Source organism: Mangifera indica, chromosome 13 (genome assembly GCF_011075055.1).
Source record: "Mangifera indica cultivar Alphonso chromosome 13, CATAS_Mindica_2.1, whole genome shotgun sequence".
In the NCBI taxonomy this organism is placed as follows: Eukaryota; Viridiplantae; Streptophyta; class Magnoliopsida; order Sapindales; family Anacardiaceae; genus Mangifera; species Mangifera indica.
In genome coordinates this window covers 11,630,823-11,658,537 of record NC_058149.1, presented here as the reverse complement: position 1 = coordinate 11,658,537, position 27,715 = coordinate 11,630,823, and the positions used below count along the sequence as shown (strand labels likewise).

Sequence of the window (27,715 nt, the reverse complement as noted above, 5' to 3'; positions counted from 1 at the left end):
TAATTTATTTTTGTTATGATATTTTAAGATAAAAGTATTAAAGTTTTTTATTTAATAATTATACGATCGATTATTAAATCTGAAATTTAGTCTATTTAATATTATTAATTCAATTCTAAAAAGACAGTTTGATTTAAATGAAATTCTTTGTTAAAAAAAAAAGCTCTCCCGAATATTTTAAATTATATATGTTATTTTATAAATTCTCGTTGTTTTTATCTACTTAAATTACAAATTGAATAAATAAAAAAAATTAAATCAATTTACAGACTTTAACCCACAAAAAAGACGAAATTTTTATTGAAGAATAATGTTATATGCATAATTTTTATATATAAATAATGATATGTCATCATATGATTGGATAATAATATATTATTATTTATACATAAAATTATATATATAAATGATATGTATAATTTTATTATATTCTAAAATACCCTAAATCGGTAAAGGTAAAAGGGGAGAATTACAGAAACAGTTTTCAGACCTATAATTCTCACACACAAAAGCACTAAAAGCTTAATTGGCCGAAATATACATCATTAAAATTAGTTGGAGAGCGGGGCCTTTCATTATCAAAATCATCCATGAATCATGATAGCTTAGGGGCCCTGGCTATGGCTATTTGGTCCATTTCTGATGCGCACATTAGGCAGGTGACTTGACACTGCCTGCAAAGCTAAAAAACCTGCCATAGGTTATTCGTATCCAACTTCACTTTTTCCCTTTAATCAAGGATTCATTGTAGCATTTCCTGGTTGTGCTGAAACTGGGTCTACATCTTTCTTTGACAATCACTCAATAAGCTACAAAACTTGCCCGTTCTCATTCACAGAGCAAACCCTGCCACATTTATTTTTTTTAAATGATGAGAAACCCTACTTAAACTGGACCACTTTTTTGAAATTGAATCAACTACATTAAACAAATAAAACCTCAAATCTAATGACTTGTTATGTCTCAAACCCAAACCCTTCCACCTGACCATTCCATGTGCTTTACCACTTAAATGGCAAACCCTGCCACATTGCATCTTTCAAAATTAGATTTGGGATGTGGGACGGCAAATATTGCAGTCTTGTAGCTGTGGATGTTGGTGAAAACAATTCAGCAGCTCAGTATTTTACTAAAAATGTCAAAAAGTGCTTCTATGATGCCAGTCACCAAACTGTTATGAAACTTGCTGAGAAAACTGAATTTTTATGAATTTTGGGCAGTAGACAAGAAGATAACCATGAATATGCAGCTAAGCTTGAGTTTAGAAAGATTAGAGTCTTGAATGGGAGGATAATATATATACATAGACAATGATCCTTTGGTCTTAGCTAGAGCGAATTAATCAAAATCATACATCAGCTGACACCCCAAACCCACAAGATCAACAATTACTTGGTAACAACAGTACACGAGAATGAACCATTCCCCTCCACTCTTCTCCAAGAAAGTTGATAAGATAGGCCATTTCTTAGTTCAAACTATATCATTGCACCTACACTTCACACAAAAGTAGATGATTAGGAGACTGCAGTTGCAGAATGTTCCAACACATCTGCAAAACACTAATTTTTGTCAAAAAAGTGCTCGATTACTATCAATCCGGCTATCACTGTCGTCTAAGCAGCACAACCGCCACACACAATACTCCTGCTGTCAAAAAAACCAAAAAGAAGAAAAAAATCAAAATCAATGCACATGTTAGGAGAGAATCCAGAAGGAATTTTCTTCAATATACAGAAAGATCATGACACATAAGATCAATTTTAGATATCACAGATAACACTGATGATCTCATAGTGGTCAGCTCCATCAGTCTGCAATGCATTAGTGGCAAAACTATGATCAGGGTCTTCTCTTGGTGTACTCTAATTGAATTCTTTTGTAAATCAATGACTTAAATCTACATGTTGGGGGCTGCTTGACTCCTTTTGGGGCTGAGTTTTTTACTCTCATCAGTTTATAACTTCATTCCCCTTCTAAATGAGATGCAGATATGTGGCAGTACATTTAGAAAACAAATGACACTGAGGAATAAAAGGTGAAGCACTTACACAATTGAGCAGCCAGACCGTCTTTGTCTTTTCTTCCTTGCCATCTCCTTCCTCCTTGGAGGTTGAAGAACAACCTTGATTGCAGTGTCAAAAACAGCTTTGACATTCTAAAAATTAGCAATATCAAAATACATAAGCAGTGTGAATCAAATGAAACAAATACAAGATGAGATTAAAGTATCCTCAATTAATCAAAAACTTTCATTGCACCTGCTGAGTCTTGGAGCTACACTCAATATATGCTGCGGCACCAATTTGTTTTCTAAGCTCCTCTCCCTGTTTATTAGAAGAAGCTCATTGAGCTACTCTCTTGCAATATAAACCAACATAATATCCAAACAATAAATTTAAAGATGAGGTTAGAGAAACAATACGTGCCTGAGAAGATGTTATGATGTTTGATCCCATGTGATCGGCTAGATACCCTCTTTCATCACGAAGATCTATTATCACAAAAATACACATGTACCAGATGTAGTCATAACACCTCCACATGGGAATCCTATGTGAATCATCATGTTTCAAACTTAATTGGACAAGTTTTGCTGCATACCTAACTTCGTTCCAACGAGAACAATGGGAACATTGGGTGCAAATCGCCGAAGCTCAGGCATCCACTGGCGAAAATAACAAAGAGATAGTATCAATAACCAATACACGAAATGTTATAAAGGTTACTTCTGAAAATCCTTTTCTACTTAATTAAGACAACTGAAATTGCCAAACTTCAACCGTATAGACAATAAATTCATGTAAGTATGCAACAAAAGTATAAAGCGAACCACCCTAAAGGCTCTAGTTAAAATACCCATGACCAACTTTTATCAAACATAATTTTACAAATAACATTAACAAAAGAGAAACATAAAAGGTTGAACAGGAAATTACAAAGGGAAAAAGGCACCAAAATTGGAACCATTACCTTCTTAAGAACATTTTCATAACTTGCCCTACTAATTAAAGAGAAAGCAAGCACAAAAATGTCAGCACCTCTGTAACTCAGTGGCCTCAGCCTGCTATAATCTTCCTGGCCTATAATTAATCAAAAAAGAAGGATAATAGTCAGACAAGAAGCACTAACTAAACCCTAAACCTTCAAACAAAAAATTTTGAATCATATTATTATTTCAAGAAGCCCAGATACCGGCAGTATCCCACAGCCCCAAATTAACAATGCTTCCATCAACAGCCACATTGGCGCTGAAATTATCAAACACTGTGGGAATGTAATCCTGGAAAAAACAAAGTAAAACAACATGAGACTGAGAGAAAGATCTTCAGGTTAAAGCTCATTAAAAGCTAAATCAGAAGCTCACCAACTCAAAACCAGAAGCATAATGAGCATTTACAATGTCTCTACATAAATGAAATAATGAAAAAAGAAAGGGTTTTGACAGATGGATCATGAAAGACTTACAGTAGGGAACTTGTTGCTGGTGTAACAAATGAGCATACAGGTCTTGCCAACAGCTCCATCTCCAACTGTAACACATTTAATGAACTTCGATGCACTCATCCTCTTAAACACAAAAACAACAACAACAACAGCTGAAAACGGGTGTGGCTCTTTAGCTACAGCGCTGTGGTAGTATTTTAAACAACTAAAAAAGTTGAGCAAAAGAGAACAAGGACGTTTCTAACAAAAAAGTTGAACTCAAAGAAGAAGAAAGAGAGACAGTGAGGAGTGTCTAAACTATATGTCCGTGTCAAACACATACCTTGGGAAGTGATATAAACAAATGAATAAATTACCCACCCTGTTGCAGTTTCAAGAAAAAATTGAAAATAAAAAATTTAACAATTAACAGAGAGAGAGAGAGAGAAGGGAAGTTTTGTCTACGGTCAAAAGGTTGTCACTGCACTTTTTTGTCCCTCTCTATTAAATTCAAACTTAGGAGAAAAATCATACATTTTTTTTGAAATGCAGGAATTGGGGCCCCCTTAACAAACGGTAGGCTATAAGCCATGGCCCCTTAATTTGCTGGTTTCCAGCTTTGTAATTGACATTATTTATTGTCCTGGTTGATACCTTCTTCAACCTAACTTTACCCTCTTTCAACCACCATGATCTTCCTCTTTAATTTTCCCACTTCCATATTTTCCTTCTCCAATGCACCATTACATTTTTTACTAGGACTGTTCAATTTCTCTTAAACAAAAACACACAAAAAAAAAGAAGTTGATTTTTACTTATTTAAACTTTAAATAATTTTTTATTGGTCTTTCTGGGGCACAGCAAAACTTAAAACTCAAATCACAGTCACATCAAAATTTAAAAGATTTGATTTTTATATTCAAAATCAGGTGGGGATATAAATATAAAAAATAGAATAAAAAAGTGAATGAACACGGACGCATTTCCAATAAAAATATACGCAGATATTGAAGGAAAACTTAAATCAATTCAAAAGAAAAGAGCAGAAAATGAAGAAGGACAAACGTTGAGTAACATTTATCTCTTTTTAACTCTTTTTATGAAAATGTTATGTGAGGATGGTGACGGGAGGAAAAACAAAGCAACAGCTAAAAACCAAATAGGCAGAGACAGGAGAAGAAGAAATGGTTTGAAAGTTGTGCAGAAAAAATATGACCGTTGCAGATATTAAATGGCGCAATAAATATTATACTATCTGTAATTGTCTCCATTCTATTCATACACGTGCTTTGCAGACTGTCTCGAAACAATTAACTTCTCTGCAGTCTCATCCACACCTCTACCATGCTTACATTTTTCATCCACACAGTATTTAGTATGGTTGGTTTTAAAAATAATAATAATAAAGAAAAATATGCTATCTCATTTTTTAAACATTGTATATGCTCCATACATTTAGGTCATGCCTACAGAACATAAGCCATATTGTTGGGCTGTTCTGTACAAGAACATGTCGATCCATCTCAAATTTATACTTAGAGATATAACTCTTGGGGGATATCTTAAGAACTAGTTTGAGTAATAAAAAAAAAAAATTCTATATATGAAAAAAAGAAAATATAAATTTAAGTTTTTTCTTATCATAATATTAGTTTAATCTCAAAAGAGAGATCTAACTCAGATGGGTTTTTTTTGTAAAAAAAAAACTTCCAAGGGGAAGTTTAAACCCATTTAACTGAGTAGATGTAGAGTCCTTACTTATAAAATGGTCCTACAAGCCAACATTCAAGCATCTCCAGGAAGAAGCTCCTTCATTTGAAGTTTTTTCGCAGGAACACAATTCTTTGTTCTTCTCAAGTCAGTTTGTATTAAAAGTTTAATACTGTATAAATTTAACTTGTATCTCTTTTACATATACGCACTTGTATGGATCTTATTCATAAATCCATCCCTCTCTAATCTCTGGGTATGCAATAATTGTTAGGAATTTGGAGAATTTATATGAGGGTATTTAATTAAATTAATCTACCATGGAGAGGGGATTTTTTACGATTTTAATCAATACTTAAAAGGGTTTGTCCTAATATATAAAGGATAAAATTATACGCATAACTTTTATATACAATTTTATGTATAAACAATGATGTATTATTATAATCAAATATTATTATATTTTTAATTTTTAATTATATAAAAACTATATATAAAAATTATATGCATACCACTGCCTACATATAAAGAGGTTTTTATAAGTAGTAGACATCCCTGTGTTTTCGTCTGGCTCATCATTCACAAGTTTGTGGGCTGTAACATGATTCTGGCCCATAATTTAGGCCCACCAAATATCAGTTCAGTTGTCCTCTTCTAGTGGGTATATGAATCTTTAACATACCTAAATATGTGCATTGAAGTGAGTCAAAGTTTGACTTAATTTGATTAAAAATTTACATAGGAAATTTCCATAGGAAGCTGCCACATTATGTGACGCCACATCTCCCAAATATAAAGATAAACGTGTGCCTGTTGGTATAATGACAGAAATAATACCATCACTATCATACGTCGATACTTATAAGCTAAAGAATTGCCAACAAGGAAGCAAGAGGAATTTCCTCACAATATTCTTTCATTCCCATCCCACGGTTTTCAAAGAATTTCGTACCCAAACTTAAATCATACTCATATGAAAAACTGACGCCATCCAAAGAGGAAACAGCTTTAAACATGATCTGCAACTATAAATTCTACTCTAGCTTGAGTAACAAAAGGAAAGAAATTTCAAACACTTGAACAACAGTTAATATCTCCTCTAACAACATTTCAATTACCCTCGATTTTTCTAATACAATGGTTATAAAAGATTTCATTTGCATGATATGAGCAATTCCAGTCACTGCAACTGGAGCACAAGGGCACTAATTCTTCCCAACACTAGCACAATGAGACCCAGAATCCAAACTACAGGCTTTCTGTTTGCTAGATGCGTTTTTACAAACCAATCTAGGCAGGCTATGGTCAAGGAGCAATTGACTAATCTACTTAATCATGATAACCAATAGCCATATTTTAACACACAAAAGCAAACGTCGTTCAAAAACAGAGCCAATGCTTTCGGCATACTACATAAATATAGTATTCTGCTATTATATTCGACTCTTTTCATAAAATGGGCACACCACGCTGGTATAACACCAGCAATATGTCTCTTCATTCAACACAAAGAAAGTAAGTAGAAAGAAGCATATCCATTATTTCAAAACCCATGACGAAAGGTTCTAAGAAAAAGATCTTCCCCCACACACAACATCTTCAAAGGCTACTGGTGCATAGTATTTTATACATATCAAAAAAAGCTACCAAGTTCACAGCTTGTAGACGGGAAGGAATTACAAGTTTTAAAGAGCCTTTATGATATCATCAGCACTGGAGACAGTAAATTCTCCACCAGATTCCACATTTGCAGCCTTCACCTTCAAGTCATCAACCAAGAGTGCGAACCTCCTGGAACGAGTTCCAAGTCCTTTCTCGCTAAGGTCAAGCTCAAGGCCCAAAGCGTGGGTGTACTTTGCTGATCCATCAGCAAGGAACTTAACGGCCTTGTTCTCAGGATATGTCTTCGCCCATGCCTTCATCACAAATGGGTCATTAACTGCAAACGAGAAAAAATAGAGCTTGATGTGACATACTCATAAAAAAACCAATGCGTATAGTTTACATCAACCTTGGCTTGGTTGAATGTTTCATATAACTTTTTGAAACAGTTTAAAAAAAGAATGTAAAAATCTATTTAATCAATCACTTTCAGCTCTATGACTTACTTTTTTTCAGAGTGTCTTTAATGCATAAATGCATAGAACGTTTTTGGCAAAGTGTTTGCGATAAGCAGTGACAACCAATACATCTCTTGAAATAGAGGTACAAACGAAATCTTAATGGTCTACACTATTTGAAAGGTTTCATTGCTAGTTTGTTAACCTCTTTTAACTTGAACTTGGTTACTTCAAACAAATAATAGATTATCAAAACATTTTAGAACTGTTCCAGAGCACACTTTCAGCCCCTATTGATGGCTCCTGTATTTTTTTCTAAGATAAACTTATTATTCACACAGTACTGGAAAGAGCTGACCATGGAATAAAAAACCTGAATTTTGTTGAGTTTTGAACCCATCACTTTGTAAGTGAAGATACATGTGCTTGATTATCAGGCTAAATTCAATTTTGATTAAACGTAGTTCAGATAATTTTTGTTAGATATAATTCGGATTTAATATTTAATGATTAAATAAGCAAAAATTGTTTTGGATTTGACTGAACTGACCCTTCACTGGGTCAAGTCAAAACAATGGTGCTGACTATACCAAAAGAAAACTATGCATCCAAGATCCAACCAAAGAATTAATCAATACATTAGAAACCCAATATTTGGTCTCAGCTTCATTACAGAATAAAATCAGTCTTACGACGCACTTAGTAGCACGAAAATAGTGCTAAAAAAAGGATGATCTATAATTCCAATGATCCAGGATGTATGTCCAAACAACGGCCTCAATATCATAAATCTCAAACATTGGTAAAAAATATCGAGCAATTATCAAAGCGTTGATGCAGCCTAAGCTAATGAAGACCAAAGTAAGAATTTGAAATCTGCAAAATTATGTTTGGACTTATTCTAAGCATAAGTAAAAAAAATAATTTACCACTTATGCAGAGGATTTCGTCAACGCCCTTGGATTTAAACTCATCTGCTTTTTCAATATATCCAGGAACATGCTTCAAGCTACAAAACAAACAAACAAAGAAAATATTACAACAAAGAACTCCATTGACCATCAATCGGGCCCCTTACAGACAAAGATTTTACCTGCAAGTAGGGGTGAAAGCACCGGGAACACCGAAAAGGATCACTTTTTTACCGGCAGCGAGAGAGTGTACGGACACTTGTTGCAATTGATCTTGCTCATCGAAGTAGGCCAGTGTACCATCCGGCAAGGCATCACCAACAGCAATCGGAGCCATTTCTGCTTAAAGTGAGTGAAAAAAATGGTAGGGCCGGAAATGGAGCGACGTCTGAAATGTTAAAAGAGGGTTGATGAGGTGAATTTGATAAAATTTTCAGATCCGCATGAATTTTGGTAAGCTATGGTTGACATTAGATATTTTATTTTGAAAGTATTGCGAATGTGCGACACGTATGCAATGCTCCATTATATTAAACAGTTGTTTGGCTTGTAGAGTGGACGAGTGTAGCCTATCGAGAAGCGCAGAATGTTCTAGAATCAAGCTGAGTGGCATTTTAGAAGATTTCAACCGTACGAATTTTAAAAAGAGTAAATTACATTGTCCCACCCAATATTTGGTCTAAAAACCTTTTTACCCATAACTAGTAAAAAATACCTTTTTTTTTTTAATCAAACTCAACTTAAAAAATATTAATAATATAAGAATAAAATAATAATTTTACTATTTAATGATTTTAAAAAAAATTAAAAACAATAACTCTTTAACAAATCAAGCTTAAATATTTTAAATACAATAATTTAATTTTTAAAAATATTTAAAAATTTATAAATATATATTTACAATCTTTTGAAAACTTGGAAACTATATCCACTACCACCAAATATTTTAAAAATATTATTATAATACCAATAGTTTAAATACAATAATTACATTATATTTAGTTATTTGAAGATATAAATGTGATTATCAATTTTTTAAGTTACTGCAATGGATATTGAAATTTAAGAAAATTATAAGAAAACCCTTCAACATTTTTTGAATCCCCAAAACCTTAAAATTATTATTGTCACTGTATATGTTTTCATAAAATAAATAAAAATTATAATTTTTAAACGATTTAATCATATTTTACGATTTGAATTGGATTACGTACATATCTAAATATCTGAATAAGGTTTCAAATGGATGGTAGATAATAACTAGGTTAGGTATCTAAACTATGACATAAATTTGTTTTTCAAATCGAATTTGGTTCATTTGGGTATAGTTGAAATTAGAACTCATCAATTTCATAAAAATTGAAATCCAACCCTATTTAAAATAGTGTATTTATAGTAATAACTAGAATCGGAAGCCAAATATCAATAATTTTGATTCCTACTTAGTTTTTTATCACCTGAAATAACTATATTATCTCAATAATTTTATAATCTTATAAGTCTACCTAATTCAATATGACTAGGGCTGGAATCGAATGAGCCCATTTAAGCTCGAATTCAAACTTAGTTTGAATGAGTCTGAAATGATTTAGTCCTATACGAGCTTGAGCTTGAATTACTCATCAAATTTTTTAATTAAAAATTTTGATACAAAACGACGTCATTTTAATAACAAAAAACGAGTTGATCTGAATTCGAATCAAATTCGAGCTTAATTTTTATGAGCTCAAACTCAAGTTCAACTATATGTAAACCGAATCGAGCTATGAAAGATATAAACAAAGAAAAGTCATTTAGGCTTTGATGATCACCATCACGTAGAAGCACAATTTTCAACCTTGCTATCCACATTTGAGGTGCTTGTTTCAAGCCATATGGTATCTTCTACAATTTGCAAGCCAAGTTGGGAGAAGTGGACAATTCTAGAGATGGGTGCATGCACACAGTTTTAGCTATCAATAAAACTATGTGTACTCATTTTTAGTATATAATTTATGTATACAAATGAGGTGTTATCATGTGATTGGATGTTTTTTTATCATATAATGACACATGTTTTAAAATCACCTAATTATATGATGACACATCACTGTGTACATGAATTGTGTACCAAAAATAGGTACACATAACATTGCTCTTTAGCTATAGTGTTCAATGGACTGATTTTGAATCCATAAATTTCAAAATTGAATCAAACATAATCATGAATTTTTAAACCCTAATTCAAAATTAACAAATTCAGTTAGTCTTACGAATTCAAATTCTATAACTTATAACATTTGCTTCTGATATCATATGTAAAATTTATTTCGTATAACTAAATAAAATTAAATGATCAATCCTTATTTCAGAATTTACACATAGATTATAAAATATTGAATTGAAAGTTTATTTGAACCCCATGTAATCTATATTTGTAACATTGCCAAGATTATTTGCATCGAAGTTATTAGTCTCTCACTTTTAAAACCTTTCTTGAATAACAATTTTCAATAGATAAAACTATACTATATAGGTTTTTAAGAAATGCCCTCGTTAATACATAGTAGGTTAATAAACTCTATCAAAAGTCTAAATGATAACCTTTAAATATATATAACTTATTATTATTATTGATCACTTGAACTTTGTTAACTATCTTTAAAATTTTTAATTACGTAATTTTATTAAATTAATATTATAATTAACGGTAGCCCATCTAAGAAAAATCTTTTAACCATTCATGCACATTATTATACACACTCAGAATCTTGAAAGCCACTCAAATATAGTACATGGTACTTGAAATTTTGTGTTCTCTGTATTTCTTCATCTTAGAGAAACTATCACTTATTTTTTTTTGGCCAAAGCAATTATTCCCACCCAAGATATCGTGAATTCTCAACTTTCATCCTTCAACTTTCAAAAACTCAAATACCCAGTCATAATTTGGAAAACTAAGACCTACCCTCCAAAATTAAGTTAAGGTTAAGGGCAAAATCATCCTTTATTATTAAGGTTAAGGGTAAAATCATTATTTAATAATAATATTTAAAGTATACCTCATTTTAACCCCTTAATTTGAAAAACTAATAATTTTTTCAAAAATTAAGTTTTGAAAAGTGACATTTTCCCCCTACTTAGGGTTTCCAATTTTGCCGATGAATTTTCGGCCAACGATGGCCGATCTCTCTCTCTCTTTTGGTATCGTCTCTCCCTCCAATGCTTAATATCGGATCAACGACATCTAGATTCAACGGAATCTAGACATCTTCATCTAGATCTTCATCGTCCAAATGAAGTCGGTTTCGTTTGGACGACGACGACGGTCCAGATGAGGAGATCAGTCTCTTCTGGACCATTGTCGTCATGTAGACGAAGCCGACTTCTTCTGGACAACAAAGATCTAGGCGAAAAGTTTCAATTTTTTGTCTGGATTTTATCAAATCTAAATATCGTTAATCCGATATTGAGCACCGGAAGGAGAGACGATAGTAGGAGGGAGAGAGATCGGCCATCGTTGGCCAAAAATTCGTCAGCGAAATTGGAAACCCTAGATAGGGGGGAAATGTCACTTTTCAAAACTTAATTTTAGAGAAAATTGTTAGTTTTTCAAATTAAGGGGTTAAAATAATGTACACTTTAAATATTATTGTTAAATAATGATTTTGCCTTTAACTTAATTTTTGAGGAGAGGTGTTAGTTTTCCAAATCATAGGTGGGTGTTTAGAAGAATTTACAACAGTTTTTTCCCTTAATTTTCTTTAACGTTTTTGTTACAAGTTCCTGAGTTAAGGAACTACCTCGGCACTCTGCAGTGGCTTACAGAAGTTTTTAAATCAGCGTAAGTTCCTTACAGATGGGTATGGATGCACTACCTGCATTGGAAGATCTGTAGATATTGATGAAGCACTGGCAGCAACTATTACTGAAAATGGTCACTTTCTACTAGTAATAGCAACTTTCAGATTTCTTTCCTGAGAATATTTCAAAGTGACTGTGTCTCTTACTGTTTTATAAAACAAGAGGGGATCCCTTAATATCAAGCTTTGATAATTCTTGTGTTTTCATCCCTTCTTTCTCATCCCAATCCTGGATTTCCTCACAGGACCCATATGCCCAACTACACACTAAATAGTAAAACAAATTAATCACACTTAAAAAACAAAGAATCCAATAGTAATAATCGTAGTGAGCCATGTTGAGATTAGTGGCTACCCAGCTCACTTTCCCTCCTCTTTTTGTCACATGATTCAAAATTGATAAGATCAGAGTCCCAACTAAATTTCCCACTGCAATTCCAAGCGCCAAAAGAGCCACTCCTATGCTCGACATGCTCTTTGGAAACTGAGAGTAGTAGAATTCTATTTGCCCAATTGCGTTGAAAGCTTCTCCTAATCCTATCAGGCAGTGCTGTGGCACTAGCCAAAATGCGGACATACTCACAACCCCAAATCTATGCGCCAATCCTTCTCTGATTGCTGTGTCACGGCGCTTCTTCTCAACCAATGCTGAGGTTGACATGGCTAGACATGAGATTGCGAGACCGACTCCCATTCGCTCTTTGTTGGTAAGTCCTTTTTTTCGATTTGTGAACCTTGCTAGACAAGGGACTACGATACGATCATAGACAGCAACCCATATCGTCAATGTGGTGATTCCGAAGACAATGAATGAACCTGCTGGAAATTTCACTTTTTCAGTGAACATGCTTCTGTCCATAGTGATGGCTTGGAGTACTGGGAATGAGTGCTGGCTGATGGTCACTCCAATTATGATGCCAGTGGACCAGATTGGCAAAACTTTGATCAATGCTTTCAGCTCTTCTACTTGTCTCACTGTGCAAACATTCCATGAAGTTTTATCAGAGTGCTCCATATTTTTTTCTGGGTTTCGGATTATGCAAGCCTTGTTTAGAAACCTGAGCAGAGCCACATAAATATTAATATAGCAATATTAACGTAACATCTTTGTCTAATAGATTGAATCACTCTCAAATTATGGTCCACTTTGAATACAATTTATCATGGTTTTGTGTTTAGATGGTTTAAGTAACTCATAATCTATTTAACCAATCATATTTTAGTATCTCCAAGCGCAATAGTTAGCACATACAAATCCAATATTTCTCTTGTATTTTACCTATCATAGATATGTCACAATCATCTCTTTATTAGATTCAATGTCCTTATTGAAGTTCGCTCCTTATAGACTGTGTCACCCTTAGGTAAATTTCATATCGAGATCTTAGATTTAAATGTGCATCTAACATCGTTTTGAGATGTAAATATACGAGTGATTAAATAATCTAGGAGTTTTTTAAATTGTTAAAATATAAAAATATGATAAATTGTGTATTCAAAATAGAAAATATCTTGATAATAAATTGGATGATTGGATCAAGATATTACAATCCACCTTAACAATCAATATTTAAAAAAAAAAGAATTATTCAGATTCGAAATACCTGGAGATTGGGGGTAATAACAAAGCCTATATTAACCCTTTCAGTTTGATGTGATATGTGTATTATATACCTTAATTTGTCTGTTGGTGTGGTAAGCTTTGAACCTTTCTGGTAGTGGTACCATCCATCAGAATCCCTTGGTGGTAAAGCTAGATTTCTGTTCTTCCAGGCTGCGGATAAAACTTGGGCAAAGCCGGTGAACAAGCTCTTGTTGGCCTTCATTTTGACATATAATGGAGAACCCAATAAGAAGAGAACAGTAGACAAGGACATGAGTCCAACAGGAACTCCAAAACCCACAATCCAGCCAGCTTTATCTTGAATATAAACTATGACTAACGCTGAAATCATGATTGAGATTCCGACTGAAGCATAATACCAATTGAAAAAGCTCTGCAATAGCCTCTCATTGTTGGGATCATTAGGATTGCATAATTGGTCAGCCCCAAAGGCCAAGGAGCACGGCCGAATGCCCCCAGCTCCGATGGCCATTAGAACAAATGAAGAATAGAGAATCATCAGCTGGGATGGTTTCGCAGATACACAACGTTCTACCCTCAGGTTGCAAGTAGGTGGTGTCGCCTCAGGAACAATGGCTGTCATCCAGAGAACACTCAATCCCTGTAATGAAAATAAAGTAAATCAATAGTTTAATCTTAAAATGTAATAAGAGGGATTTAAACTTGTGAACCCTCTTTTGTTAGAGGGTTATCCTTGGAGGATAAATTATTTGTATTGTTTATAATTCAAGTATATATCAAAGTCTTACCAGAAGGCTGATGAGAGTTCCCAATGCAATGACTCGAAAGCGACCCAAGTAAGAATCAGAAAGGAAAGCTCCAATGGTGGGCATAAAATTGGCTATGGCTGACCACAAGAATAATACATTAGTTCCAGCTGCACTTGACATGTGATACTCCTTTGTCAAGTACAGTATCATATTGGCTTGAAGCCCCACGCTTGCTAACTTCTCAAACGTCTCATTTGCTGCAATATTTCAAGAACAAAAACTTAAATTAATCATCGTTTTGCCTAATTAAACATATATCAGTGAAGAGAGAGCTCACCTATGATAAAGGGCATTGTCCTAAATCCACCTTTTCTGCTTTTCCCCTCTTGACTGGCAATTTTCTTGCTCTGTTCCTCATCTTCGGAAATCTCCATGTTTTCTGCATGAACAAATGAAAGATGTATGCAGAAGTATATAAACAGAGCAAGAGTCTCCTTTGAAATAAGAATACATATATTATAAGAGTGTTTGTGTCCATCATTGTTCTCCGTTTTGTCGTGAGCCTCTTTGTTTGGGATTACCTATGAGAACGGCCTTTTTTGAATCACGTTCTTCTTGCTCCATGGATTCTTGACGGTTTTTCCCTTTCATTATCACGCCAAAACAAAAATTATGGCGTTGTAAATAAGAAAGAAGTCCATCTCCCAAGGAAAGCAAAGTTTATACCCAGCAGGTAAATTATGAGACTAATTTTGAAATGTTATGGAAGGGTATCAGAATCTTTGTTTTCATATTTTTCACACTCCTTCGTCATTCAAACTGACCATCGGAGCAAACTGAAAGTTGATTTTCCAGTGGTTACTGATTTTAAAGTCTGCTGTAAACATCATTCAAAGGGCCACCGTGGCCAAATCCTTCATTTTCTGCTGGCACAACTAACAAAGTAAAAACTGTTACTTTAAATCTGTGAGTGCCGGGGTTGATAAATGAAGTCATTGGCCTACAAATGAAAGAATAGCTGAGATATTGACTCCGATTTTTTTTTTTCTAAATTTGACAGTTATAAACGTAATTATTAAAACTTTCGTAAGAAAAGTTTGAGTTTAAATTCTTATCATATTTATAAAAATTTGATTTATCGGACGATAAGGTTCATTCTTTTTATACTTATCTTCTAAATTGATTTGCATTAAAAATCTTTAACTATTCGGTTGCCAGAACATTACATCTCCCTTGCACAAGGAACGGCGATTAGGAAATAAAAACTACAAATTGCAATCCCATCTTAAGAACAATTTTCCAAACAAAAATACATATATGCATATCAGATTAGTGGTGATGCATCTTCTTTTCTTTCTAATCTTATTTTTGTGGGCACTTTCCTCCTGTCCTTGGAAGCTCCATAACTCCAACAACACACTAGAAACCACCCAAAACTGATCAAACACAGTATGCTGATAAGCCAATAGTAATAATCCAAGTGACCCTTATTCACATTATTTGACAGCCAACTGTCTTTCCCTCCCAGCTCTGTAACCCCATCAACAATTTTCACTAAAACAGCATCAAACAGATTGGCAGCAGCCATTCCAAGCGTATAAAGAGCTATGGCAATGCTAGACATGCTCTTAGGAAGCTGTGAGTAGTAAAACTCTATCTGCCCAATTGCATTCAGAGCCTCAGCCAACCCTAGCAAGCAATATTGTGGTATTAGCCACATAGCAGACATGTCTATCACACCGCTAGGCTCATCAACCAGCCCTTCATCTATGGCAGTTTTCCTCCTAATGCTCTCCACAATTGCTGATACTGCCATAGCCACTGCAGAAAGTATCAACCCACTTCCCATCCGAATTTCAGGACTTAACCCCCCTGGATTTCCTGTAAATTTTTTGATATTTGGAACTATTACGCGGTCATAAATGGCAACCCATATTGTTAGTGTGACAGTGGCAAACACTGTGAATGATCCAGCTGGAATTTGGAAGTGTGCAGTGATGTGCCGATCCATAGTCTTGGCTTGGAGTGCAGTAAATGAATTTTGTTCCAAACTAACTATAACAATGATGCCAGTGGACCATATAGGGATAACTCTTAGGAGTGCTTTAAGTGATTCTACTTGGTCTATGCTGCAGAGTTTCCATGGATTTGAAGCTGTTCCATCTGGTTTCAAGTCCTTCCCGGAATTTTCAATGATGCAAGCTTTGTTAAGACACCTGTATGTGCAAAAAAGCAAGCCAAGAAGTTCCTTATTCCAGTGAACATAAAGGATTTTAATGAATTGATGCTTCTGATTTAAGTAATGGAAGTAGGGCTGGACCCGAACCAAGCTGACTTAGACTTGACAACTAGCTTGGCTCAGCCCGGTTTAGCTTAGTTTGAATTTAATTAATTTGAATTCAAATCGAATTTGTGTCATGAGTTTCGAGTTAGAAAGAGTTTGACTAAATCTGGCTCACAAGCTAAATGAATGATTTAATTCAATTCAAACTTAATTTGTGACTCGATTTAAATTATATTAAATAATTGTTGAAACAATATTGTTTCACCTATTATTAGATAAAACGATATGGTTTTGTCAATGAATTATAAATTTGAACCATGAATCCAAACAACAAATTTAAACCATAGATTTAAATTATAAATTTGAGTCAAACTCAAATCGAATTATTTTCATTCGAATCGAACTCAAACCACCCTTAATTTTGACTCGAAAAACTCGAACTAAACTGTTTTTTATTTGAACTGAACTCAAGTCAAGGGGTGTTTGGATTCGGTTCGACTCATATCCACTCTCAAATGGAAGTATTTGGTACCTTAGTTTGTCAGTTGGAGTAATGTAGTTATCCGTATCTTGGCCCTGGTAGTACTCCAGATTATTGTCTGGTATATCAAGGTTTCTTTTTCTAAGAGCAGCCACAATCACTTGAATAAAGCCAGTAAACAAGCTCTTCTCAGCCTTCGCTTTAATGTAAAGATTAGAACCCATCAAGAACATGAGAGTTGATACCACCATTAGAATTGCAGGAACACCAAAACCCACTTTCCAACCAAACTGATCTTGAATATAGATTATCAATGTCAGTGCTATAATTGTTGAAACACCTATTGACGCATAGTACCAGTTGAAGAAGCTTTGTATTAGCCTCTCATTACTGGGATTGCCTTCCTTGTCCAATTGATCAGCACCAAAGGCCATCGAACAAGGTCTGATGCAGCCAGCGCCAATTGACATGAGCACAAAAGAAGATAGCAAGACGAAGAGCTGGGCTGGTGTTGCTGATTCACAGTTGCTGCTCAACTGGGTGCAGAGAGGAGGCTTTAACTGTGGGATCATGGCTGTTAACCATAGAAGAACAGTGCCCTGTGACAAGATATGAATACATTAGCTTTCAGAGTACAAGAATTTCCTGATTCTAATGACCATTTGGCTTCATGTTTTGTAATTGCCAGGGACAAAAAGATATAATACCATTACAATATAAATTATACAAATTTATCTTCACAAATTGAGAAAATAACAATTGATTGGGTTATTTTGAAGTAATAAAAAAAAATAAACAATCATGTCACTTCATTTGTCATCTCAATTTATTTATATAAATAGAGTTAGATTTGAACTGAGTTAGGTTGAGTTTGACTTCACTTGCATGGAGTCAAACTCACTTTTAAGTTATTCAAGCTTAGTTCGTTTGAAAGTAAGTAAACTCAAATTTATCTCCCTTCAAACTCAAGTTGATATTCGAACTCAATTCAATACTAAATGATATTATTTTAATGTGTTTTTGTCAAAATAAATTGTTTTAGTCAATTTATATCAAAATTTTTGAGAGTGTGAACTTAATAAACTGAATATATCTAAAGTTTGAGCTCAAATTAAAAAATACTTACTCTCAAATTCAAGCTGAAACTCTAATTTATTTGAGTTAAATTTGATTTAAAATTGTTTGAATTATATGATTTTTAAATCTGAATGAACTCAATACAAATTTAACTCGATCGGTAAGTTTCTACTATTTGTACGTATGCATTATTCTCCTATTTGATACTAGCCGTCAGTTGGGCAGCCAATTATTCAAAAAAAAAAGTTGACGCTTCTTTTGGACTATCCTATTGTCTCGATCTGAAATTGCGGGGATACAGGGAAGACCTTTCACAAATGAAAAAGTATTTTGAGGTACGTTTGAAACAAAATTCCATACACAAAAAGCCTTTAAAACAGATTGAAATCAAAGAATACAAAACAAAATAACAGAAACAGAAAAAAAAATCACCAGTGAAATGAATACTGTCTGAATTCTTCTGCAATCAATCAGTAAATTCATGTTAATTAGTTTTAGCAAAACTTTGTGGTGAAGATATATACGTGATTGGATTGCTAAAACCTTGATAAAAGGAAAGGATGTTAATGATAAGCTTACAAGAAGGCTGCTGAAGGAACCCAGGAGAATGGCCCAAAATCGACCAATGTAAGAATCAGAAAGAAAAGCACCCACAATAGCCATGGCATTAGATGTAGCAGACCACAAGGCCAGAATGGTGGCTCCATTTGCAGTGGCTATATGATAACCACTCATCAAGTAGAATATCATATTTGGCATCAACCCATAGCCAACAACCTTCTCAAATGATTCATTCACTGTTGAACAAAAAACAAAGGAAACCAAAGTTAAGGTTTGATAAATTACTCTCTTGTATACAGGTGAAAGTGAGATATGTTTACCTATGATGAAGGGCATCGTTCTAAAGCCACCCTTTTGAGGGCTTGAAGATTGTGGAATCATGTTTTCGTTTGAGGAAGATTCTGCAAGTAACTGCTTTAGATCTTCAATATTTATGGGGAGAAGAGAATTACAGAGTCTGTTAGTCTTCCCTTACAAATATTTGGAAACACAACAAAAGTGGCAGAAATATTTTGCCAGAACAGTATTAATTGGCGGCTTTTGACTTGCTATTTAATAAATAAATGCTCACTGGACGATATTTGTTCAAGTGTCTCTTTCAGGAATCAGCTCTCCAATCTGATAGAAATCCTAGGGCTGCAAGCAGAATACTTACGTACAACTTTATACCTATGGCTGTAATCAAACCAGGTCATTTGCAAGCTACTTGAGATTGAGTGACTCATGTGTTAAATTCGAATTGAGTTTAAGCTCGTTGTTGTTTGGTTGAGTGAACTCACAATTCAGTTCGGTTTGAATATAATATCAATAATCTTATAAGAAAATAAAATTTTATACTTACACCCTTAAAATTTTTGGATTTACCATAATTTTTTAAGTTAAACCCGAGTTAATAGTTCTATTTTAAGTTCAAGTTTTGCATAAACCAATTAAGTCGAGTTTACCTACCTTTTCCTTTTGTTTTTTATCCCCTCAATTTGGAACTTATATATTCCAACAAATCTCAATGATACACATAAAATTCATCCAAAGACTTTGTTTTCCCAAATTCCAATAGAAATTTAATATTCTGTACAAAGATACGTATAAATTTACAACCCAACGGGCAGTATTGATAATATTTATGTGCTGTTTACAGTTCTCATGCATGCTGTGGACAAGCTTATTTTGCGTAAATCAAAGAATACTTCACCATAAAGAATGTCATGTGCACAATGCAAAGAATTTCTGTGTACTAGTCTGCTTCAGGCCTTTAATCTGTCAAAATTTTTACATCATCCTTGTTTTCTAGCTGAGCCCCCATGCCTGCAAACCAGCACACAGGTCTTAATCTTTCAATTTGAAGACAAAAAAGTATCAGAGTTTGTTCCTTTTTGAAGATGGAGATGAAAGAAATATAATACCTGAATCCTTCCATCCGAAGTTCCAATCACAAAAACTTCTTCATTGTCATCAAGAGCCATGCATATAATCTTTCCATTTGTAGCAGCTTGAAGTGTTTCTATTTTAGTTCGTTTCTTACTGTCCCAAATTTCTACAGCTCCTCCTTTGCATCCCAAATAAACTAGTTCTGAGCTTATGGCCATTGCCCGTACATCCGATGTAGTTGGCAGTGATCCAACCATGGCATAATTTGAAGCACTCCAAATCTTTGCCAAATAAAAATTAGGCAGTGTTTGTAAGTTTAACTAATTTTCAATCACAGGAAATATGGCTTGAAAGTAAATTAGTCAAGACAGTCCTAATTAGCTTCATAGGAACCTGCTATTGAATTTATATTGCAGTTGGAATCAGTTTACTAGGTGGGGAATTTCTAGGGCTACCTGAAGTACTTGTGTTTTGTAAATTTATACCTTCACAACTGCCCCATCTAAGCCAGAGCTTGCTGAATATATCAATCCATTGTGAACTTGCAGTGAATAAATGGGATTTGCCTTTCCTAGTAATTTTCTTGAACCAGTTTGTATGGTACATAGTGTTCCTGTTGCCAAATCAATTTCCTGAAAACCAAAATTGAGGTTCATTTGAATCAAATGGGTGCAAAAGCTAGTTTAGAGGAGATGACTGCAGATAATATAATAATGAAGAGAACGTCATGCCCAGACCTGAATACTACTATTATGGCATCCACAGTACAACTTTCCTTGTACAAGAGTCAAACACTTAACATTTTTGCTGGAATTCAACAGTTTGGATCCTCCAGTCCATGAGTGAACCTAATTGGAAATTGAGAAGTGTGTTTTTCAGTTATGCTTTCGCAAGTCTTTTACATAGATGCACAAAACTGAGAATCCAAAACTCAAAAGAAAATTTAAGCAAACAAAAAAAACATAACATTTTATAACTAGCTTGAACCAAAACCCTATTTTAGATAAAGATAAATTTCCAGTTTTAAAAGATAAACGTAACATTAAATAAAAAACATGATTAACGAAACAGAACAAATACCCAACTTAATTGAAGTAATCAAATTCAGAGAGTGAGAAAGAGAAAGGATGGATTGTGTTATATGATACCTTGACACCAGCTCCTTGTGGAATGAAGCAAAAGATGCTACTGGCAACAACTAGACTTTGAACATGATCCTTTGTGTCTTGTACTTGCACACAATGGATCTCTTCATTGCCAATGGACCAAACCTACTCATTATTGAAAGTAAGAGTTACTTCAGTCTGCAAATATAGTAGATATAATTGGAAGAATTGTTTTAACATACCCGCACTGTTTTATCAAGTGAACCACTATATAGTCTTTCACCTGATTGTAAAACGGCTAAGCTGGTAACTGCCTTAGTATGTTCTCGGACTTCTTGGATGAGATGAAGCATGCTACCTCTCCCCGTCCAGACCTACAGAATTTGAGAAACAAAATATTTTGTTAAAGTTTAATCTTAGTCTGTTGATGCTTGAATGCATCAATTACACTAAATAAGTATTGAAGACTTCTGTATTCCAGATTGCTTCAATGAAACTAAATAAATATTAGAGACTTTTCTAATTCAGATACGGATAGAGTTACCTTTAGAGTTCCATCTGAATGGCCAGAAAATATCTTATCTCTGAAGGAAACTATAGAAAGCACTTCTCCATTTTCACTGGAATCTACTTGAACTAATTCTTTATGATTCCAGAAGTCCTGCCACCAAAAAGAACAAAAATTGCATTTAAGAGGCTTCATCTTATTGGGATATAAATAATCAACAGAATTTTACTGCACTCACAGCACTTGATTCATGCCCTTCAGAGAAAACTTTCAGCATTTCAAAGGCCAAAGGACAGGATTTCCGAAACTCTCTGAGGCCTTTCAGAATATCCTTAATGTGGGGAGAAAGATAGACCATCACCTCTGAAATCAACAACATTAACTTTCAGTATATTAACAATTAACTCTGAAAGTAGACAGAGAAACCAATTGCAGTTAGTAGATAGACCACTTGCATGTTGTACCCTCACAGAAAACCGTAACGAAAGGTAAAATATTCGCTAGTATGGAGGTGTTGCAATGAATAACATTTTCAATGTAATTATAAATGAATATAGCAAGTCCTTTCTATAATTTATAGCATCTCGATTTTATTGGTTGCACAAATAGAATGGGATTAATTATATCATTCCAGGTATAACATCTAGAAGTTAGTACAGTTTCTTTTCTCATTTAATATGCAAGATCTCTCCCACAGTTTGGCTTTATGCTTCAAATGCCCACAAAAAAAAAATAAAAAAAAAATAAAATTATTTGATCCTAATGATCCCAAGTCGAACCCACCATAGGGATTGCAAAACTTAATATAATTGTTTCCCTTATAAAAATTCCAGGAAGTTTCCAAGTCTCATTCAAATGATAGAAATGATATTCTAATTAATCCAAAGATGGCTATCAACCTGGGTCATTTATGAAGCTGTTTAGAGCAAGTAATGATAGGGCTTTGTCATCAGTGTCCTTAGCAGACTTGAATATAGATACAAAGGCCTGGAGTAAGCAGACCCTGGCGGCTCCTTGGATTCCAATGTGTGGCATATTTCTCAGAATGTATACAAGCCATGTTGCTGACTCAAAGCATGCGGAACTTAATTTTGCATATCTGCTCTTTATGCCTTCTGCTAAAGCCTCAAACACTAGACCAAACTCATGGTTTACGATAACAAAAGCCATTTTTCTTTCCCAATCATCTGCAGCTTTCTCTTCTTCCTGCAAAAGAGAAAGAAGTATTGGTGACAAATAATAAATAGACGAAAATCCTATACATCATAACATAGGGGAAAACTAATAGTAACAATTAAGAAATAATGTTCAACATTACAAAAGAAACTCACTGAAGTATCTTGAATCTCTCCTGAAAAGCTGCCAAGCTGCTCTGATCGTATTAGACTTTTGTAACTTCTCCCAAGCCCAGCACGCTTAAGAAGAATAGCCCGTGTAAGGGGCTTCCCAGATGCAGTGAATCTCCCTTGTAGTGACATGATTGTCTCAGCCGCCGCTATTTGGGCAGCCGGGAAGTTGGAATTTCTGAGGCAGGAAATGAGGGTATCCATTGCCTCTTCACGATAGATACTCATTTTTCTCGGCTCAGCCTACAGATCAAGACTCTAGCCATTAATATCACTCAATGATGAATTTGACGAGTCAAACCATTTCCCAGAATAAGCAATGACAACCACAAACTATACTTATTTGTTAAAGGATTAATGGTTCATAAATTCCCGAATAGGAAGACAGAGAGAGATCCGAACCAGCAGATCTAGTTGGAGAAGGAGTCCCGCGATAACAGGGCATTGGTCTTCGTTGGCTATCTGCAAATAAACGAGGAGATTGTGCATTGTACTTAATGTACCTTCATCCTTAATAATGTGGAGAATTTGCTCATTGAATGTTCTCCTGAAGAAAACCGAACATTGAAATCAGCCAAGACAGGCATAAATTGAAAATTTATCATAAAATTGGAAACTAATAATGCATATAAAGATTTAGATATGATTGATATACCTGTTCAATTTGACTAACTCAGAGAGAAAAGAAACTATCTCAAACCTTTCCCCATCACTTGCAGCCATGAAGCTCTCCAAAACAAGAGCCAACTGAGCTTTTTCAGCAATGGTGTTTCTGCATTTCCCATCCTCCTGCATGCATCTCAATAGGATACCAACTGCTGCAATTCTCTCCTCAGCCCATTCGGCTTCCAGGCTTCCAATAATGCTTTCAAACACCTTTGAAGAAACAACTGTATTAGCAATTGAAGAGACAATGGTCTCTTCACTGCTTCCAATAATCTGTCCCAACAACAGCACTGAAGCTGATTTTTGCTTCAAACACATCTTAAGCAAATCCTCATCTTTTTTCTTAATTACATTCATGAGAGCTTCTATCATGTCCATCTCAATCAAGGTCATGGTGGAAGGTTTTAATAAATATATCAACACAACTGCCTCAAGCAAACCTTTCTTGAAGAGAGCTACAATACACTCCACATCAGATTCAACTCTTGTAAGCGTCTGGATCACAGATTTGTCTCTCGACCCCAGTTCAGATAACAGAAAAACAGTTGCTTTCAGTACCTGAGAATCAACAGAATTGAAAAGAATCTCCACAAATCCATTGATAACCGGAGGTTTTGAAAGCATAACTTGAATATCCGGATCCATATTTGCGTCCTGCCAGAACCTTTCGATTTGGAGTACAGCCATTTCAGATTCTTTGAGAATTTCTGACATACAAAGATTGTGTATTGCATGTCTCAGTGCTGTGATTGTCCCATCAATGGTGGCTTGGCTGATGACACTGTTAGGAGAAGTTGAAGGCAGAACTGACTTGGACATTTGCTCGGATTCTAGGAGAGGACTCTCAGATTGAATCAAAAGAGAACCAGGGTTTTCTTCTTGCCAACTTGCAATAAGCCGTTTAAGCACATAGTTTGTTTTAGGGAGCTGCAAACTATGCAGCTTCTGGCGCGTAATGGGGCATGTTGAGTTTCCCCTCTCAATCCACTCTTGAATTGCTTTACGTTCGTAAGTCTGGCCCGTCTCGAGAGTCACTGGGTCATCAAATACGTGGCTAGTTATGGGACAAACAAAGTCCTTTGGAGGGGTATGCTTTCCATCGCCTGGTGGGTTATCAGCATCTTCCATCGGATGCTCTGGAGAACTAAAAGCAAAAAGAATGCAAATGTCAAAAAAGGAAGCAGCCAATTTAACACTGTTGCCCAATTTTAAAATCACACTTACCGACGAGATTCTGCCAAAATGGGCTTCTTCTGTTTCCTGGTTCGGATTTTTCTAGGCTCAGACGATGACATTTTTATATTTTTCTGCTACATGAAACAAAGACATCACTAAAAATAAAGGTAACCAAATGGAAAAACCAGCCCATGGAGGATATACCTTTCTCTTACCTCATTTACAACTTCAGAATTGGAAGAAAAATGATCGTCCAATGAAGATTCAGGTTCAGAATCTGAATTTAGTGCTAGCGACCCTGTCGACTTTCTCAAGTTCTGGTCTTCTGAGATGCTTAGAGAAACTCTTTGAGGATAAAATGACGGAGACTTGGATTTGCTGCTGCCTGTATACAATTCAACCGACTTTTCTCCTTCTTCAACCCACATTGGCTGCAGGATACAAACACGTGAAGCTTAAAATTGTCAGAAACTACAACTTGGACCCAAAAAAGTCATAGATCAGCATAACTGAAATTTCCTATGAGAACCATAAATTAGTGCCAATCCGTTATTAGTTTTATATCTTGATATAAAATGTTCTTTAATGAATTTATTGTCACTATATTTTAGAACTAAAACTCAAGCCCATTGTTTTCGGTAGCATAAGTAGCCAAAGCTACAGGGAAATCAGGAGTTATCGCTTAAAACCTATTTTTATTGATGAAATAGAGTTTCCTAAGAAGATGTTTATCGTATTATTTATAATTATTTTTTAATTATTATATTATCTTTCATCATGGTTGTCGATAATTTAAGAATTCAACACTTAGAATACTAAAAAAAAAATAAAACAATTTTTTAAAATTTGACTAAATTATACCAATTAAGACACGATTTTATCAAATTTAGTCAAATAGTATGAAAAAAATTGTAAAGTGTGATTAGAATCATAATTATAATATAAGTGGAGAGTTAATAGTTATAATTATAGTTAAGGTATGAGTTAGTAATCAAAATCATAATCAAGATACAAGTTGGTGAGATTGCATCCTTCTAAGTGTAATTTTACAACAAAAATTGCACCCATAAAGATGTGATTTCGAAAGAAATCATACCTAAAAAGGAAATTCGAATTACACTCAAAAGAAATATGAACTTGTCAAGTTACTTATTTACATCTATTTGGGGTAATTTTGGTCAAAGTGTACCTTTATTGTTGTAATCCCATGACCTTCACCAACCACTGTTTTAATTTCTTTATTCTTTTTGAAAAAATTTTGAAGTTAAATTACTTTTATGCACTTCTATCGTTAATTTTTAGAAGTTGAGTTTTGGGTAGGTATTTATATTTAAAGAATTAAATGGGTGAAAATTAATTTCCCAAAATTATGGGTGAGAAAAATAATTTACTCTAAATAACAAAGGACAACAGACAATGTCATTTTAAACCCTTAACAAGATGACTCCTGTTCAACAGAACATAAAAATTACAATTCAAGCGGACTTTCGTTTACGTCGAAAACAACTTTATAAAAAATTATATATTTTTTTTATTTTTAAAAATTATATATATATGCTGAAAACTATGTTTTTTTTTTTTTGAAAGAAAAATAAAATGCTAGTTAAGTATGGGAGAAAAAATTAGAGACTGAAGCATTACATTATAGCGGCCGTTTGTCCATCCAAGTTCGTCCTGCACTTTGATGGTGTCATTGTGATTGCGCTCAGATTTGTCAACTTCTCTCAAAACGACTAATGGTGGAGTAATGGATCTGCTATCATCCTTACTTTCTAAAACCTCTTCAAAGTATTTTACGAAAACCCTGCAATTCTCATCAAGAACCTCTTCATAAATTCTCTCAAGCCCTTTCAGCCCCGAAGCTTGATCTCCTGTCATTTTCGACAGCAACTTCGACTGCGGAAGAACCACCGATGCATCTCCAGAATAATCGTCGCTATCATAACCCTCCCGCATTGATAAAGATGACAAGACGCTTGATCTTTGGTCGTTGAACCACTGAAGAACGGGAAGAAAATGGACAAGAAACAGCTCCTCGAAAAGTGCAGGTGCTAACTCTGAACGAGCAAAGCCAGGGTCTAGAGTAAATATGTGGAGAAGACTGAGGGATGCATCGAGGGGTTGGTCGCAGAGATGGTAAATGAGGGACAAGAGAAGGGAGGAGAAGAGGCTTTCAGGATGAGAGAGGAGGAGGCGTTTGGCAAGGCGGAGAGAAGAGGATTGAGTTGAGGATTTGGTGGAGGAGATGGCTTTTTCAAGAGTTTCAGTGGCCAGGTGTAGAGATTTGAGTGTGGTTTGGTTAGAATTAGGTGGAATTTTGCTGCGGAGAGTTGAAAAAAGGTTGTGGCGGAAGTCAGGTTGGGATAAAATTTCGGAGATGAAGGTGGTGGTCTGGTGGAGGATTTCAGTTGAGGAGGTGGTGGCCATGGTGGCAGCGATTGGTCAGTTTGGGAATGACGGGCATCAATTATCATAAACATGGTTAAAGATATCAGAAGAAATTTCTGTTTCTTGTGCTACCGCGGAAACTATGGGACGGTCCATGGAAATGACTAGGATGACCTCAATGTTAACTATTTTAGATAAATTTAATTCTATTTTAACATTCAATATCCAAACACTGCTAGTTTAATAAAGGTTACAAATGTAATTTTACTTGTTTTTATGTTTTCGGCACTAGGTGAATCCATGTGGGCCGGGGCAAAGAAGAATGGAACCAATTCTGCCGCCCAGGCCGGCTTGACTCTACGCATAGCTTAATAACAGATACATTTGTCTTGGAGTTATCTTTCAAATCCACGTATGACACGTGGATCCCTGTAGATTCACCGTTTGCAAGGAAATCATAAAATTCTTAAA

General features: G+C 34.7%; 5 protein-coding genes across 8 annotated transcripts; all 5 read right to left on the bottom strand.

Annotated features, from left to right (window-relative positions):
* Positions 1-1,232: 1,232 nt before the first annotated feature.
* On the bottom strand, positions 1,233-3,785 carry LOC123195332 (rac-like GTP-binding protein ARAC7). 4 transcript variants are annotated; one of them, XM_044609025.1, is made up of 9 exons: positions 3,469-3,785; positions 3,196-3,283; positions 2,974-3,083; positions 2,605-2,668; positions 2,430-2,494; positions 2,262-2,327; positions 2,052-2,158; positions 1,593-1,647; positions 1,233-1,492 (listed from the first exon to the last, which is right to left on the bottom strand). In XM_044609025.1, exons 1-8 carry the CDS (start codon positions 3,565-3,567, stop codon positions 1,617-1,619), a joined length of 630 nt encoding a protein of 209 aa, XP_044464960.1. In that variant the 5' UTR covers positions 3,568-3,785; the 3' UTR covers positions 1,233-1,492; positions 1,593-1,616. The 4 variants fall into 4 exon arrangements, with proteins under 4 accessions (XP_044464960.1, XP_044464958.1, XP_044464959.1 ...); XM_044609023.1 differs by having other exon boundaries at positions 1,593-1,650; positions 3,469-3,784; XM_044609024.1 differs by having other exon boundaries at positions 1,233-1,647.
* A 2,867-nt stretch (positions 3,786-6,652) lies between these two features.
* Positions 6,653-8,561, bottom strand: LOC123195337 (peroxiredoxin-2). Its single transcript, XM_044609028.1, has 3 exons — positions 8,290-8,561; positions 8,126-8,205; positions 6,653-7,075 (listed from the first exon to the last, which is right to left on the bottom strand). Exons 1-3 carry the CDS (start codon positions 8,442-8,444, stop codon positions 6,822-6,824), a joined length of 489 nt encoding a protein of 162 aa, XP_044464963.1. The 5' UTR covers positions 8,445-8,561; the 3' UTR covers positions 6,653-6,821.
* A 3,335-nt stretch (positions 8,562-11,896) lies between these two features.
* LOC123195262 (protein NRT1/ PTR FAMILY 1.2-like) lies at positions 11,897-14,762 on the bottom strand. The gene is made up of 4 exons (XM_044608918.1): positions 14,621-14,762; positions 14,323-14,540; positions 13,624-14,174; positions 11,897-13,007 (listed from the first exon to the last, which is right to left on the bottom strand). Exons 1-4 carry the CDS (start codon positions 14,715-14,717, stop codon positions 12,101-12,103), a joined length of 1,773 nt encoding a protein of 590 aa, XP_044464853.1. The 5' UTR covers positions 14,718-14,762; the 3' UTR covers positions 11,897-12,100.
* A 688-nt stretch (positions 14,763-15,450) lies between these two features.
* Positions 15,451-19,223, bottom strand: LOC123193970 (protein NRT1/ PTR FAMILY 1.2-like). Its single transcript, XM_044607066.1, has 4 exons — positions 19,007-19,223; positions 18,705-18,922; positions 17,100-17,647; positions 15,451-16,499 (listed from the first exon to the last, which is right to left on the bottom strand). Exons 1-4 carry the CDS (start codon positions 19,065-19,067, stop codon positions 15,608-15,610), a joined length of 1,719 nt encoding a protein of 572 aa, XP_044463001.1. The 5' UTR covers positions 19,068-19,223; the 3' UTR covers positions 15,451-15,607.
* Positions 19,224-19,707: 484 nt separating this feature from the next.
* Positions 19,708-27,323, bottom strand: LOC123193891 (putative E3 ubiquitin-protein ligase LIN). Its single transcript, XM_044606963.1, has 15 exons — positions 26,498-27,323; positions 25,072-25,287; positions 24,905-24,987; positions 23,670-24,824; positions 23,417-23,561; positions 23,000-23,257; positions 22,568-22,874; positions 21,907-22,031; positions 21,705-21,821; positions 21,403-21,534; positions 21,203-21,325; positions 20,792-20,902; positions 20,540-20,686; positions 20,090-20,335; positions 19,708-19,991 (listed from the first exon to the last, which is right to left on the bottom strand). The coding sequence occupies exons 1-15, from the start codon at positions 27,281-27,283 to the stop codon at positions 19,974-19,976; spliced, it is 3,969 nt and encodes a 1,322-aa protein (XP_044462898.1). The 5' UTR covers positions 27,284-27,323; the 3' UTR covers positions 19,708-19,973.
* Positions 27,324-27,715: the final 392 nt, after the last annotated feature.

What these genes read in the sequence shown, in the direction of transcription:
- LOC123195332 (XM_044609023.1), bottom strand. Translation starts at nt 3,567, where the DNA reads ATGAGTGCATCGAAGTTCATTAAATGTGTTACAGTTGGAGATGGAGCT. An exon ending in CCAGCAACAAGTTCCCTACT is followed by an intron (nt 3,284 to 3,468) that starts GTAAGTCTTTCA and finishes TGTTTTTTCCAG; the next exon opens with GATTACATTCCCACAGTGTT. An exon ending in TCTCGTTGGAACGAAGTTAG is followed by an intron (nt 2,495 to 2,604) that starts GTATGCAGCAAA and finishes TTGTGATAATAG; the next exon opens with ATCTTCGTGATGAAAGAGGG.
- LOC123195337 (XM_044609028.1), bottom strand. Translation starts at nt 8,444, where the DNA reads ATGGCTCCGATTGCTGTTGGTGATGCCTTGCCGGATGGTACACTGGCC. An exon ending in GCTTTCACCCCTACTTGCAG is followed by an intron (nt 8,206 to 8,289) that starts GTAAAATCTTTG and finishes TTTGTTTTGTAG; the next exon opens with CTTGAAGCATGTTCCTGGAT. An exon ending in CGAAATCCTCTGCATAAGTG is followed by an intron (nt 7,076 to 8,125) that starts GTAAATTATTTT and finishes TCTCGTTTGCAG; the next exon opens with TTAATGACCCATTTGTGATG.
- LOC123195262 (XM_044608918.1), bottom strand. Translation starts at nt 14,717, where the DNA reads ATGGAGATTTCCGAAGATGAGGAACAGAGCAAGAAAATTGCCAGTCAA. An exon ending in GACAATGCCCTTTATCATAG is followed by an intron (nt 14,541 to 14,620) that starts GTGAGCTCTCTC and finishes GAAATATTGCAG; the next exon opens with CAAATGAGACGTTTGAGAAG. An exon ending in ACACCAACAGACAAATTAAG is followed by an intron (nt 13,008 to 13,623) that starts GTATATAATACA and finishes GGCTCTGCTCAG; the next exon opens with GTTTCTAAACAAGGCTTGCA.
- LOC123193970 (XM_044607066.1), bottom strand. Translation starts at nt 19,067, where the DNA reads ATGATTCCACAATCTTCAAGCCCTCAAAAGGGTGGCTTTAGAACGATG. An exon ending in AACGATGCCCTTCATCATAG is followed by an intron (nt 18,923 to 19,006) that starts GTAAACATATCT and finishes TTTGTTCAACAG; the next exon opens with TGAATGAATCATTTGAGAAG. An exon ending in ACTCCAACTGACAAACTAAG is followed by an intron (nt 16,500 to 17,099) that starts GTACCAAATACT and finishes TTGCACATACAG; the next exon opens with GTGTCTTAACAAAGCTTGCA.
- LOC123193891 (XM_044606963.1), bottom strand. Translation starts at nt 27,283, where the DNA reads ATGGCCACCACCTCCTCAACTGAAATCCTCCACCAGACCACCACCTTC. An exon ending in CACTTGATAAAACAGTGCGG is followed by an intron (nt 21,326 to 21,402) that starts GTATGTTAAAAC and finishes AATAATGAGTAG; the next exon opens with GTTTGGTCCATTGGCAATGA. An exon ending in TAGATGGGGCAGTTGTGAAG is followed by an intron (nt 20,336 to 20,539) that starts GTATAAATTTAC and finishes TATTTGGCAAAG; the next exon opens with ATTTGGAGTGCTTCAAATTA.